This window comes from Chrysoperla carnea, chromosome 3, assembly GCF_905475395.1.
Source record: "Chrysoperla carnea chromosome 3, inChrCarn1.1, whole genome shotgun sequence".
Taxonomy (NCBI): domain Eukaryota; kingdom Metazoa; phylum Arthropoda; class Insecta; order Neuroptera; family Chrysopidae; genus Chrysoperla; species Chrysoperla carnea.
Genome location: NC_058339.1, coordinates 19,484,565 through 19,500,319, shown reverse-complemented (window position 1 = coordinate 19,500,319; position 15,755 = coordinate 19,484,565). Strand labels below are relative to the sequence as shown.

The 15,755-nt window shown below is 26.5% G+C and overlaps 1 protein-coding gene across 2 annotated transcripts in view; it reads left to right on the top strand.

The window, feature by feature from the left end:
- The window catches only part of LOC123295398 (UNC93-like protein), a 124,726-nt gene that overhangs the window by 71,595 nt on the left and 37,376 nt on the right, over nt 1–15,755 (top strand). For both annotated transcript variants that reach the window (XM_044876739.1, XM_044876740.1), the window contains exons 4-5: nt 4,046–4,208; nt 5,314–5,581. In XM_044876739.1, the coding sequence (XP_044732674.1) occupies nt 4,046–4,208; nt 5,314–5,581 (431 nt within the window). The remainder of the gene's footprint in view (nt 1–4,045; nt 4,209–5,313; nt 5,582–15,755) is intronic.

Below are 15,755 nucleotides of genomic sequence, written 5' to 3'. Positions count from 1 at the left end.
ACATAAAAATGAAAAAATTGTGATAGAGTGAATGAATTAAGTATATTATGATTTACATTATTAATTATGATTAAAAAAATATGTCAAAATTAGATATTTTATTTACATAAAATCATACTCACATTAACAGTTATTTAAGTCCAATAATTATTTAATTATATAAAATAAAAAATACTTATAGACGTAAGTTTCGACTATAAAAAAAGTAATAATATTTTTTTAAGTAACTACAAGCTTTTATTGTGCTATAAATTAAAAAATAGTATTTTCCTTAGTTGAGGTTATAAACATTTGATAAATATAATTTAATGATTTCGAATCTATGTTTTTTAACGACGAATTCCATAGATAAACTGAAAAATATATTTTCGCTGGATAATTTCAACTTAAAAAACAAAGACTACTGCGTTATTTAAATTAAGCTGCGTTATTTAAATTATAGCCTGTTATTTAAATTTAAAAGCACTTAGGAGTATTGGTATCAACTTCGATGCAAATCACCCACAAATAAATTTCTACTCCTTTTTAACCCCGTTTAATAAACCAAGTATGTAATTCTTCTAATTTCGGGCCATTATGTTAAAATTTTTAGTCAAATTTAACGTAACTGCAATATTTATCAAAATTTAGCTATCATCGTTTCCAGATTTGGCACAATGAGTGGTATAAGCGACTTAGTAACAAGAAAAACGAAAACACGACCAAAAATTAGTATGTTTCAAAAAAAATTTCATTTAAAATGTAGAAAATTTGACCAAGATACCCAAAAAATGGAATTTTTATACTCTATGACGTCATTAAAATCCAAAAAATTTGATTTTGCTCTACCATACTCAAATTTTATCCTATTTAAATAAACCAAGTATGTAATTCTACTAATTTTGGGCCATACTTTTTAAATTTCTGGTCAAATTTAACGTAACTGCAATATTTTTTAAAATTTAACTATAATGGGTTTTACATTTGGCCAAATGAGTAGTATAAGCGACTTAACAACAAGAAAAACGGTAAATACGACCAAAAATTAGTATGTTTCAAAAAAAAATTTCATTCAAATCGAACAAAGTTTGGCCAAGATATCTATAAAATTGATTTTTTATACTCTATGACGTCATTAAAATCCAAAAAATTTGATTTTGCTCTGTCACACTCAAATTTAATCCTATTTAAATAAACCAAGTATGTAATTCAACTAATTTTGGGTCATACTTTTTAAATTTCTTGTCAAATTTAACGTAACTGCAATAATTTTCAAAATTTAACTGGTTTCCACATTTGGCCAAGATAACCAAATTTCAATTAAATACGAAACACGTCTACCATCCATTCTGTTAAAGAATGTGTATGCAAAATTAAAAGTAGATTGGACCAAAGAATTGCGTTGTTCCATACAAATTTGGCTCCCGTTTTTCACCCACTTAGGGATTAAATTTCGGAATTAAATTAACGGATGCCTACGTTACACAAAGAACACTCCTTCCAAGTTTCAGGTCTCTAGGATCAGCGGTTTAGACTATGCGTGCGAGTCATTCATGGAAAATCATGAAATAAATTGATTAAAATTAATTTAATTAAAAATAGCTTGTATCCACTTTTTGATAGAACTATCAATAGGGGAAAAAATCGATTTTTTATTATGAAGTGACTATAAAATGCAAACAAGAAGTGAAATAGATTGGAAATTCGTAAAATTGATTAATTATATCTCTAATTTATGCCCATTTTTTTTTTTTTCATAAAAAGAAATATATTTTATTATCATTTTATTAAATAACAAAGTTCATATTTATTTGTTTAATGATATATATGTATTGTTATTATAAATGGTATATTAACAAAAAAAAGAAAAGATAATATCATTCGACTTCATATTATCACCATCTGAACAAATTTAAATATTTATTTATTTAAATTTATTGTTACAAACCTTTTATATTAATTCATGTGTTTATTTGTTAGTCAGAAAATATTATTTATGAATCAGTGAAAGTCATAAATTATATTTGTGATTTTAAATGATATATGTTTATCATAATTTACTAAATTTACTAGTTATCGATGTTCTAGAAAAATTTATATGTAGGTCCCAATAGACGTACGGAGAAGTCTGCATCAAGTTTTGAATACCTGTCAATGATATCAATATCAATACTTTGAACATGATTAACTCGATATTTGGCACACTTATCAAGGACCGATGGCAATACAATAATTTATTAACTATATTTGATTATCTTGATCAGGATTTTCAGGATTACCGATTTCCATATCTGAAAATATACACATTTATTTTCGCTCCCACTATATTTATACTGAATTTTTGATAAAATTAAAAAACACAAAATAAATAATAGTTAAATACTTTAAAAAACTAAAAAAAACAATTTTTTATAAAATGTGTATTTTGTGTAAATCAACCCACAAGCGTGGGGTGCTTTTTAAGATATTTTGTAATGACTCTTACCAATATCTGCTTATATAATACTAGCGACCCCGACGGACGTTGTCCCGTAAAAACGTAACTCCAATTCATGAATACCTATACTACGTTTAGCCTGTCCGCTAAACCCATCCCACTAAACCCCAATTTAACTCCTATTTATTGGAGTGGCCTGACCTTCGACCTTTGGCCTGACCTTTGATAGTAGAGCTCGCTGCGCTCGCATATGGCTCTAATAAATGCCTATTGACAATACCTGAATACAATTAAAAATACATAGTACACATAGTATACATAATGTGATATGATTTATATGCGCTCCCACCATTTAATGAAATTTCATTTTTTTGGTACGGAGCCCTCAAAAACAGTTGTACTGGACCAAATTGTAAATCTAAACCATTCTCGAATCTCCACGAACACACACAAAAAATTTCATCAAAATCGGTCCAGCCGTCTAGGAGGAGTTCAATTACATACACACGCTCACAAGAAATATATATATTAAGATTTACAATAATTAAAATTCAGCACTCCACGCTTTTTTGCGATAAAATGATTTTTTTGAATTTAAACAAATTATTTTCTACCTTTTAGTTTAGCTAATTACAAAAGCGTTTATTTTTGTATACTATTATTAAAACCTTTTTTTATCAACTTCGAAGCCTCTTTTCTATACTTTTGTATTACTCATATCTGATTATTTAAGTACATTCTGTATGTACAGGATATGTGGCGCTCGCATCATACTTTATATTACTGGGATAATTGTAATAATTTACTTACAAAATGATGTGTTAAAAATATTTATGTACCTACTTTCAGAAGTGAATAAAATAAGTATTTATTGCGTTTGATTAAGTAATTAAATTTTATTGCAATTACGACAAGTTTAATAAATTTCATTACATTCTCATGTTTTTTAATTTTCTAATTAGTTCTATATTTCTAATCAATACTAATTTATTCCTACGAATATTTCATTGAAATAAAATAGATCTGCATAAAACTAAAATGAGATATCATATAATTGACGGCTTGGGAAAGAAACATCGAAGGAGTCAAAATAGACAGTAAGTAAGACAGAGCAATGTAGAGCTGCTTTTAAGTATGAATCCACAAGCACTTTGCCGGGAAACGCAAAGTGCTTCTTCACAGATTCAATAACTAATATTATTAAAACTCATCCTCAATGGGCATATTTTTATTAACAGCGAAAAAATCAATTTTTTTTCATTACTAATGAAAAATAAAGATCTAATAATATGTAATATTTTCCACAATTAGCGAAAATCAATTTTCCGGTTTAATTACCTGAAGGTATAAATTTACAAACTTTTATTATTTTCCAGAGAAATATACTATTTTTTTGGAAGATTCAATAACAAACAATAGCTGACAATTTACAGTTTTTCATCAGTTTGAGAGACCTAGTTATTTTTCCGGTTTTATTACCTAAGGATATTATTTTACAAGCTTATTTTCCCCAGAAATCAACAATTTTTTAGAAATGTTTTCCTTTTATAAAAATTTCCTTACATAGAAACGATTATGTTTTTAATTAAAGCAGTAATTAGTTACTAAATCTATCCTTTTTGTTTACAGGTATGGTGAAAAACAAAGACGCAACGATTCAAGTGAATTAAGTGGAATTCAATTATTATCAGCCACTGCTTACCAATTAAAGAAACCAAATCAACAATTACTTATACCAATAACTGTATGGATTGGTATGGAACAAGCATTTATTGGTGCTGACTTTACACAGGTACAGTTGATTAATTTTATATTTTAGATTAATTTAGGTGTCAAGGTTAGTTAGATCGATATTCGAAGTATGTTTTCTGAAAATTTCAAGTTGATTTAGAGTGTTTACGTCTTTAACTACCACAGTGACACAATTATCTCAAAAGAACTATTTTCTGACTTAATCTTTTTATAACTAGCAGCGAATATTTTATAATTTTTTTTTTTTATAGAAACCTTGAAAAGTTTATTTACACAATAAAAAACTCATAATAAAATCGATTAAGGAAAATCTTTTTTCGTAGAAAAACCCTCTCTAGTATTTATTAATTCATTCATAGAAATAACAAACAGGAAAAAGAAATAAAGTATAATAAATAATCGATTTTCCTCAATTCCTGTGGTTTTTATATTGTTCAGATAAAATCGTAAATTCATTCAAGCCTTGCACATGTTTATAGCAAATTCTTAATATTTCATTAAAAAAATTTTTATTGCATAGTCTAAAGCCAATCGAGAAATCCTAAGAACTAACGAGCTAGCTAAAAGAGAAGATGAAGGATACTTACAAACACCAATTTCCCACTTATCTGAGCGACCAGCTACTTATATGAATTATCGTTGACAAAAAAGTTGTTAGGCTGAGCATAATGAAGTCACACAATAATTTCCAAAAGCATAGAAAAAAGATAGGCAAACTGATAGCAAACGAATCAAATTAAGATTTTGTATGGAAATATAGAAATTTCCACGTTTTTTCGTTTCTGCCAGTCGACGTAGTTTTCTTTTTTTCCGCTTCAAGAATGAATTACACCCATCTGATAACCAATCAAAATTGGTATCAGAAAAAAGTTAATTTAATTACGAAAATAATGGTAAAGGCTTGCCAAACTAAAACCGTTCATGAAAAAAATTGATTAACTTTAATTTAATTAATAATAATAAAATTTCATAAAAAATATATCTCATCTAGTTATCAGTAAAAATATAATAATAATAATCATACATTTATTTATTTAGACCCATTTAAGGATTACGAACAATTAAATTCGAAATTTAATCGTTATGAGTAAAGTATTCTTTGACTGCTGAACTTATCAATTAAATTAACATACAGCTTTTTACAGGCTTACATTTCATGCGTGTTGGGGATATCATCCGTTGGCTACGTCATGATATGTTTTGGTGTAGTTAATGCCATATGTTCCTTAATATTTGGATCAGTAATGAAATATATTGGTCGTATACCAATTTTAGCGTTAGGCGCTGTTGTACATGCTGGTTTAATATTTGTGTTATTGGTATGGAGGCCACATCCAAATAATCCAATTATATTCTTCCTAATATCTGGTTTATGGGGTGTTGGTGATGCTGTTTGGCAGACGCAAGTTAATGGTAAGTTTTTGTTTTTCTTTTTTTTTTTAATTTGTTTTGAATGTGGATGAGTAGTGTTTTGATTTTTTCGTCGAATAAGTTTTCGATTTCGATTGAATTCAATAATAGGATATTAAAATAAGGATTATCGTAAATATCTAAAGTAATCGGAGGGTAATATTTCTAGTACCTAACGTTAACATTTTCAATTTCAAAACTGTGTTCAGGGGAACGCTGTTTCTTAAAAGGATGTTAATGCTTATATGTTCAATACTCAAAATAGTATTGATGTATCATTCATTGTAAGATGATCGCAACAAATCGAAATTTTTTTTTTTATCTCCAATTTCGATAAAACTCAGTGTATAAGGTAATTTTGACCCAAAAAATACAAAAATCGGGTGCATTTGTTGACTGGTCGAATAGTTTTTGAGATACGGACTAAAATCGATCCAAATATTGCGATATCTCAGAAAGTCTGCATCCAAGGAAGTAGTCTATCTCTGAACATATTTCCCATTTTTTGCATTTTTATATATGTATTGATAATTAATGCATGAAGTATAGTAAAAATTTTTCATCAATTTTTAATTAATGATATTGATAGAAAATCATTCACACAAAAGAAAAACGCTAAATCAATGCAATATACAACAGCTTCATTTAATTGCACGCGCTTTTATTTAACTAAATCAACTTTTTAAATAAAGTGAAAGATTACGAAATGTATAAAAAAATGAAATATTATAAACAGTTATTTAACATGTATTTAATAATGTTTTTATGAAAATATTTAATATTAACATGTATTTAGTACTAATAATAACCGATTATAGAAAAAATTCAATGATAACAGTCAATAATCAAAATTAATTATATTGACATTAAAAATTCACAAATACGTGATGAAACATTACACATGTTTAACTGTTCTGTCCTTTATAGTAAATAAGTGAAGGAACTTCCTTGAAATCATACATGTTAAATACCCTACAAAGTAATTGTATAGAATATGTTACAATTTACAACCGCAAAACATCAGAAATATGACTAAGAAAAGAGTTGATCGACCTCTTAAATTAGCAAGGATAAAATTCTTTGGAATTGAATTGTCATTGGGTTTTTATAAAGTTTGAAAGTTTTTGTTTATTTTTTATGCAATTATTAACTAACTTATAACTATACAGTTAAAATAATTAATACACAAACATATTAATTAATTTGTCAGAATTCTTAACCAAATATTCTCGCTTCTTATTTTCATGAATAAATCGCTTTTTTTATAGTTACAATCGGCTAAAAGTTGGAAAGACATACAGTTATACGGGAAAAATTTTCACTGCTTTTGCTGTAATTGATAACACCGCGTTATAACCTTCACCGTCTTTGCTTTCACTTTCCCTCCTTCTATAACAGGATAGGGATTATTTTACCATGGTATAAGTTATCAAATAATCAGTTTTCAATTTTAAAAATGGAAAAATAACTATACTACATTGAGTGTATTAGAAAACTCTGGTTGAACAGATGGCCATAAATTATATCCAGTTCACTCTTTTTACAGAAATTTTTAATTTATGTTGTTCAATTGTCATAAAATAAACTTATATTCATATGAATAAAACATAAGTTGGAACCTATGTAAACTTAATTGGCCAGCAACTCATTTTTTAGTTCTATTTTTAATCAAACTGCACTGTTTAGTTAACAGTCTTGAAAAGTTGATGAAAACAAACTTGATATTGATTTTATAAATTAGCAAACGTCTGTAAAGTAAACAATTCCGTTAGTTTTAATAACATTTGCAGTATTGTTATTGAAAACAGTGTCGTTTATCACATATGAATCAAATTTTTATTACCATAATAGTCTTTTTTATATATAATAATTTACACTCTTATCCAGTCTATTTATTGAAGTTTCATGAAAGTTTCAGTGAAATATTATCTGGCTTAACAAAAATTGATTGAATTACTCCACGCTTTAAATTTTTGTACACCATTCACAACTTTTCAATAATCAATTTTTTTACATCCTTCACGACTTCAATCATATTTCTATTGCGCATCAAATCTTCAAAATATCATAATTTCATTATATCATCAAAACTAAAATTCTTAACAAACATTCATGATTCAATAAGCAGCTTTTAATTGATTAGTTGCTCTTAGTTTTGCTAGTTTTAATAAATCATACATAAATCACTATTTCTAAACAGGATATTAAATTAAATATCAATTTAAATAATATAAATTTAATAAAAACAATAACAATGACCTCTTAAATAATGTTTATTTATAAATACGCGTAATTCTATTTGCAATATAATACATATAGGTTGAGACAAATTTTAGTTTTTTAAATTTATATTAAATACAAATGCAAACAAATATTTTAAAATGACTGTACATCTATCAATTTCAGTAGATTTTAAAAATTTTTCCGTTTAAGTAAGCTTAAAGAGTTTAAGTTTTTAAGGCATGGAAAACTATTGTTATCATCTGGGAAATTATTGGTGTGGGCGACAAGGATCGAGCTCACATGAACAGCTTATTTAATTTCACGTATATATTGATATAAAGTTTTCAAGTAATATCATTGTTGTTGTTTGAACCATCTAAAAGTAGTGTTTCTCACCAATCATTATAGCCCAGGCATGGGCGAGTTATTTTAAGTCGAAGTCACCATTGTTAACCAAATCCACATTGCTCATGGAGGAGGAAGCCAGACGGGTATACTCTTCTATCTATCTCAGTTTCTCTAATATTAACGAGATAGGTAAAAAAAATGTTGTCTCTCTGTCTTACTCGTTAGTTGTCACTGGTTAGGTTGTCACTGTCTTACTCGTATTTTAGTAACAGAAATCTGAGGAACTTCTGTTAGTCACGCTTGTGCATGCCTGATAGCCTGACAAATAACTGTTCATAGTTTCAAGATCGTAGCAGGTTTTCTTTATTACGTTTACGACTACTTTTACTATAGTTATCATAGCCCTTGTTTAACGATTTATTTTTTAAATATTTACATTTACCATGTTTTCTAACCACTCTGTATAATATTATGAACAAAGTATTTATTGTCTATTTATTTAAAATAACGCTACTTATTCTTTAGAATATATTTAAAATAACATTATTGAATTAAAAAAAACACTTCAGGCTAGAAAATTGTTTATGTAATTGTAATACATATAATTATTATCTTATTTATGCTTATAAATAAATTGTATATAATGTACCTATAATAAAGTATTATATTCAATTCTTAGAAATATAAAAGATTTAACTATCAAGCAAGCATATTAGATCATAAAGTACTTGTAGATTAAAGATAATTTTTTGTGTTTAATAATAACGGGTATTTCTTTGACGCAAGAATATATACAATACATATTCCTATTATATGGCCAGCCCTCCAACTGTATGGCCAGCCAAGAGTGAATCCCGGCAAAATTGAAAGAAGACAGAGTACCTGTTTTTCACTCGCACACTGGCAAACACTCATCATTCTTCGCAAATTGAGTCAATTCTCGTGCTTATTATTATTAATTATTTACTTTTCAAAGTTTTTGATATATAGCGCGCTTGTTCAGTAATGAAGCACCAATTTTGCTCAGCACTTTTACACATTATGTTTAAAAAATCATAAATAGAACAGACGAATAAGTGAAATAAAATCTACGTCAGTCAATTATATTCAATAAATTTCTGTATAAAAAAGGCAATAATTAGTCAAATTGACTGATTTCAAGTACAACTCTGTCGCAAATTAAATTACTTTATAATAAGGTAAAATTATATAAATTTTTTGTTTTTCTTTATGTAATTAACTTTACAATAATATTAATTTACCTGGTATGCATGTTTATTTTTTAACACGTTTATTGCTATTGAACATGCGGCTAATATAATTGCAAGCGTGTTTTTAATTAAATTTTTTTTATATTATATAATATTGCTTTTATAATATCAAAGGATAAAAATTACAATTATCCTAAAAATAAAAGTAGAAATTATTATGTTGAGAATTATGGTAACTGTGTTTTGTTCGTTTCGATGGATCAGTCAAACTTTATAAACAAATATCAGTTTGGAAAAGGCTTTAAGAAAAAAGGAACTTTAATGGAGAGTGTTCTTAGATATGTTTCAAATGCGAGTTTAGGGTACCGTAGCCGAAAAATTGGCGTGTTTTTTTTAAATTTCACTTGTTTATCAAAGAAAATGAATCACTACCAAAAGATAAATCGTTTAAAAGGGGACGCCCTACACATGCATACGATGTTGAAGTGTTTAGTTACAAATTATTAGTATTCAAGAAATTAATAATTATTCTTATTTCAAAAGAATGTATTTCTCAAGACAATGTTTTTGACGTTGATTTGTTTCAAATTTGTATTTCAATTAAGGGCACTCCCATAACAAATATGTCAAAATTAATTTTTTGTTTGTTTGATAAATTTTCATTATGCTAATATATAATTTGTATATATATAATCTTTTCGATTATAATATGCAAATTTCATTTTAGTTTTTTTTTTTTGCACATATTTTTATAACAGTTAACAATTCCAAATCCATTAATGGCGTATTGTAAACCAGTTTATACAATCAGTTTTTCTTTACTGGGTGGGGTCTGTCAATTGAGTTTTGTAAAGTAGATTTATTCTTATTATATCTTATCTTATTCTTTATTAATTTTGTCCAGATCCAACTATTCGGAGAAAGTACTAACTCAATTTCAGTAACTCAAATGATTGAGAATAACAAAATTAAAAGCTTTCGTACTGTAATCTTAATATCCTTAAGTCTTGATACTACAATGAATTCTCACAAGTGTAGATAAAAGAATCAAAGAATTTGTACTCTTTTTATTGATTCACAGTCTAAGACATAGGCTAATTAATTGCTATATATTATAAATGAGAAAGTCTGATTGTTTGTTTGTTTGTTACGCTTTTACGCCAAAACTGCTCGATGTATTTGAATGTAACTTTACATTCATATAGTTCAAATATTAACAGAATAATATATGAGCTATAAAATTATAACAAAATTATGTTTTTGACATTTCACTGCACAACCAGGGTTTTCTGACATATTCAAGGCATTATAAAATCCCTATCCCTATTATGATAGTGCTATAGAAGTGAATAAGTAAGACCTAGTATTCAAATAATTTTGGTGGAAGTGTCGAGTACATAGAGTTTGGTGACGAATAGATATGTTTCACGCACTTATCTGCGTTTCCACCAACTATCATGTTCAACTACAAATGGCTATAGATTTTTATCCTTCTGAATTTCAGAGCTTTACCAATAACTGTTCCCATAATAATAATCAAAAAATTTCTTTATCGAACTAATCGATTGACAGATTAATTCATATTCAAAAAGGTATCATTTGAGCCATGTTTATGAATATCATTCTACTCATATATTGATAACCATCAAAGAATCACTATTTTGCAAAGCCACTATACAAAGTTGAAATTTCTTATCCGTTAATCGAAAATGTTTTTTGTTTATATTTTGAATAAAAAATTTACTATAGAATTATTTTGATAGACAGGTTTATGAAACTAAAAATTATAACTTATATATAAAAAAAAAGTGACAGACAAAAATAAATTAGCATTGGATCTGATAAAAAAAGGTTTTTGAAAAAACTTAAACCAAATTATTCAGCGATTTCTTATTTGCATATTTATTTAGCACTGGGCTTTGTATTACTAAAAAGAATTTAAAAGAGACGATTTTTTTTTGTGATAGCGTAAATAAAAATCAAATCGTTGATAAAATTCAATAGTTCATAATTAATCAAAACAATTTTTTACACACGTTTTTCTTTTACATCTAAATTATTGTTTTTATATTCTGCTCTAGAATTTAATATTGATTAACCTTTAAATTAAATGTTTTATTTTTAACAGTTGTGTAATAATTATTAAAACGATATCCGTTTTATTAAATTAACAAATTAATTATCTTAAAATTGTGTTGTTTTTTATAATTTGACCGTATCACCAGTTTTTAGTAACTTTCTAAAATAATTAATATTGATAACTGGCGTATTCTTAAAATGTACCAGTATGTACACACTAGCGCGACCCGTGAGGAACTATAGCTTATCCGTGGTCGTTGCTAAAATTAGTTTAGGAGAACATGTTTTAAAAATTGTTCAATTTGAAATATATTCTCCTTATAAAATAATTTTGGTATTGACAAAATTTGGGTGGAAGTGTCGAGTACATTGAGTTTGGTAACAAATAGATATGTTCTGCGCACTTATCTGTGTTTCCACCTCAACTATCCTGTTCAACTACGAATAGCTATAGATTTTAACCATCCATAATGATTATACGTATGCGTTCATCGTTCATAAGTCCCAAAGAAATACTCCCATTTTTATTTTATTATTTTAAGGTAATTTTTATTATATAAGCACCCAAAGTGTTTCGTTGTGTTCACTTACTATGAATGAATTGTTAATTTTAAATTTATGTATATAGAAGTCGCGTCAGTATTTCAAACTTTATTTTTTTCAATATTTATTATTTTTAAATATGAATTAATAAGAATTAAGAATAGAGTAGAACCTTCCAATCATATTTTATAAAATTTAAAAAAAAAAAAAGATTGAACAAGTCGTTATACATTTTTTCTAATTTATTAAATAAAATTTCATTATTAATATACATTGATTATTATAATTAAGAATTCTACTTGTATTGTAATATATTAAATACACGCCTTAATATATGTTACATACAAACAGTGTTTTTTTTTTCTAAATATTTACATTAAAGACCTTGTAATTTACACGAAGGTAAACTAAATATTACCACAATCTCATATCATGTCCACTTAATACATTGATTACTAATAGTAATACGTTTAAGATAGTATAATGGTTTAAATTTTTTTGAACATTTTTTACACTTGTGTATAAACTGCGACGTAATTAGTAACAGAGATCCAAACTTTTAAAATTAAATCTAATACTTATTACAATATTTTTCGAGAATTTACCACAATTTATTATCTAGGCAGTTAAAAATCTATAAATCAGATATACACCGTGTTCTATTATTGACTGTAGAAACTTACTTGTGCAAAATTGCGACACAAATTATAGTTAATAGTAAATTAATTTTAATATTTGGAAAATTTAATTTTCAGAATTGATGAGTTTCACCATAAATAATTAATTATTGAATAAACAAACAAAAAAGATAGAATAAAAAAACATTGTTCATTGATAATTTATTTGATTATATTAAACTTAGGTAGGTACATCAGTTGAAATTCATTAGACCATGAAGGATATTGTATTCTTCTTATTGTTGTACCTTATTATTAAATGAAAATTTATTATGAAATTATTAAAACTACCGTCAAAGTTCAGCATAATTATTTTTTATTAGAAAATTCACGAAAAACAACAACTTTATGGTGTACTCAAAACAAAATATATATGAATCCTTTATGATGAGTAAAAATAAAGTCGAAATGTCCTGAAATGTTGTTCAATTTTTCCCTCATTAGGGAAATGATTGAAATGTTTAATTTAGGGAAACGTTTAATCGATAAACAATGATTTAATTTTGATTTCACATAACTTTGAACATATACAAAGTCAAAACAAATTCGTTAGGAAACTATTCAAAGAAATAACATTTGCCAAAAGCAGGATCGACTGAAACATCTTGAAAATGATGGATAGTTATAGTATTAATTAAATATAAATTAAAGAAAAATGTAACCACTCCATCACAGTCGAGTTATAAATAGGTTTGATATAATATTAATACCCAAAACCAATAAATTCGTAAATTTGTAAAAGGAACAAAAAACGTTTTAAAATCAGATAGGAATTGAAAAGAAAATTCAAAATACCAAAATTTTTGCTGTTCCTTCACCAACTATAATTAAATATCTAGAATGCATTTCTTTTTTTAAGTAATTACAATGAATATAATAACAAAAAACTGTTGTGCATTGTCTTGTTACATCTTAATTTATAGCTTTAGTATAATCTTTCCTTGCATTGAAAATGTGTTATATAATTTTATAAATTTTAAATAATTAATTACTTTAATAGAAATTTACAAAATAATATATTAAGAAAAACATACTGTGGAAACAATGCCACATGACCTCCATATATAATGGGAGAGTTAGACCAAATAAAATTCTGGGCTGGTCAGTTAGCCCTAATGTATGTACAATCATTAAATAAGATTCAGTTGTAATTTTCGGCTTTAGTAAATTAATTTAAATACCACGTCAATCATATCTGAATCTTATTTATTTATTGTACATACATTAGGGCTGACTGACCAGCCCTGTTTTAACATTTAACTGCCTTACAGTCATAATTGTTATTTATATGCAATATACTATCTGTATAACAATTTTCAGATTTAGTAAGTTCATTTAAATACCACGGAAAACATTACCGTTTCGATAGCATATATCTGATCCTTATTCTATCGTTCGCTTGACTGACCACAGTGTGTATGCACAACTGCTATAACCAATCCTCAAATCATCAGCTTTAGTAAATTTGAAGAGTTTTTTTTAAATTATTAATCCAATATTTTTAAATGTCAGAAAAACTGTCTAGTTTCTATAAGATCTGCCTGGCTTTAATATTCGCCTGTTTATTTTGAAAAAAAAAATTCATATAACTAAAAATAAATCTCGTCTAAAAACTCGTCTATGAGATCATGAACGTCCTGCACATAATCTCTATGATACTGCATATAACATTATAGTATGACGTTATAGTAGTCTGCATATAGCCGTAATAATTACATAGTATTTCTATATAATTTAATATGGAGACATCAACGATAGACTACATACGAAACCTAATTATTACATTTATAATATTCTAACTTATAGTTTCATTGTTTTTTCTCATTGCAGCAATTGTATGGTTGTTTATTTGATATTTATTAAACAATTAACAATTATTAAATTAGGAGCACAGGGTAAACAGTGATGTTTACGAAAAATATGTTTCTAACGAAAGTTGTTTATTTTTTTAGTAACATTTTTTATACTTAAATTTTTATTCTATCTCTAACGGCTTACAAAATAGGTCCTACGGACACAAGACCTTCTTGAAGAAAATTCTGACTTTATTGAAAACTATTAAGTATTTTTTAGCTTTCCATCTTAGTTGTAAATATAGTATGCTTGAATAAACCCGAATTCTTTTTAAACATTGAAAATAAATTTGCTGTTCTAAAATATTGTGATAAGATCCAAATTCTTTCGTGGATTTAGATGGAGTGTGTTAATTAATTATAAACACGTCATTGAACGATAATATTTTGTTTTTACCTCAAGGTAAAAGTCCTCCGCGAACCTTGAAACTTATGGAAAAAAGTTTCCCCAATTATCAAAAATTTCCTCTTAAACTTATAACATTATTACTAAATTAAGATTAAACAACTCGTAGTACGTCGCAATTATAATGTATTTTAAATGATTTTATAAATTGAATTTAATTAGTACAATTGTATAAATTGTATTTCAAAATTGTACATTTTTTAGATTCACTTGGTTGTGTAATACAGACAGACAATTGATCTTTAAATTAATTCAATGTGTTAATGTTTGTGGTAATGGTAAAATAATTTTAAAAAAAAACATAGCAGAAAAATCTGTGAACATTATCAAATCATTAACTATTTTTTCCACACAATTATCATTTAATTAATACCATATTTTATTATTTTGTATTAATATACGATTACATTATATTTTATTCAAATAAAGGTTTGGGCATCCATTAGTATATGTAGAGTAAATACAAATGCAAGTATTTCCCAATAAATAGTGAACAATGACAGAAAATTTTTAATGATCTGAGCCTCTTTACGGGTTTAAGGTTCACCTAGCCACTTAAAGTGTATCAAAACTTCAGAAAGCAACCAACTCCTCTATAATCGGCAAACTCAACCTTATAAACTCGTAATTAAAACAATACAGAGTTATCAAAAAATAAAATAAGAAAAGTTCAAGACAAAAATGAAATAGAAAAAAAATCCAATAGTTACATATAAAAAAAATTTTATTTTAAAGTTGTGATTGCTGCTGGATTCGAGCTAAGTAATCACTAAAATAACAAAATCCATATCCGTACCTTAGCTCGCTCAGCTATATGACGTTCAAAGAAATAACCAT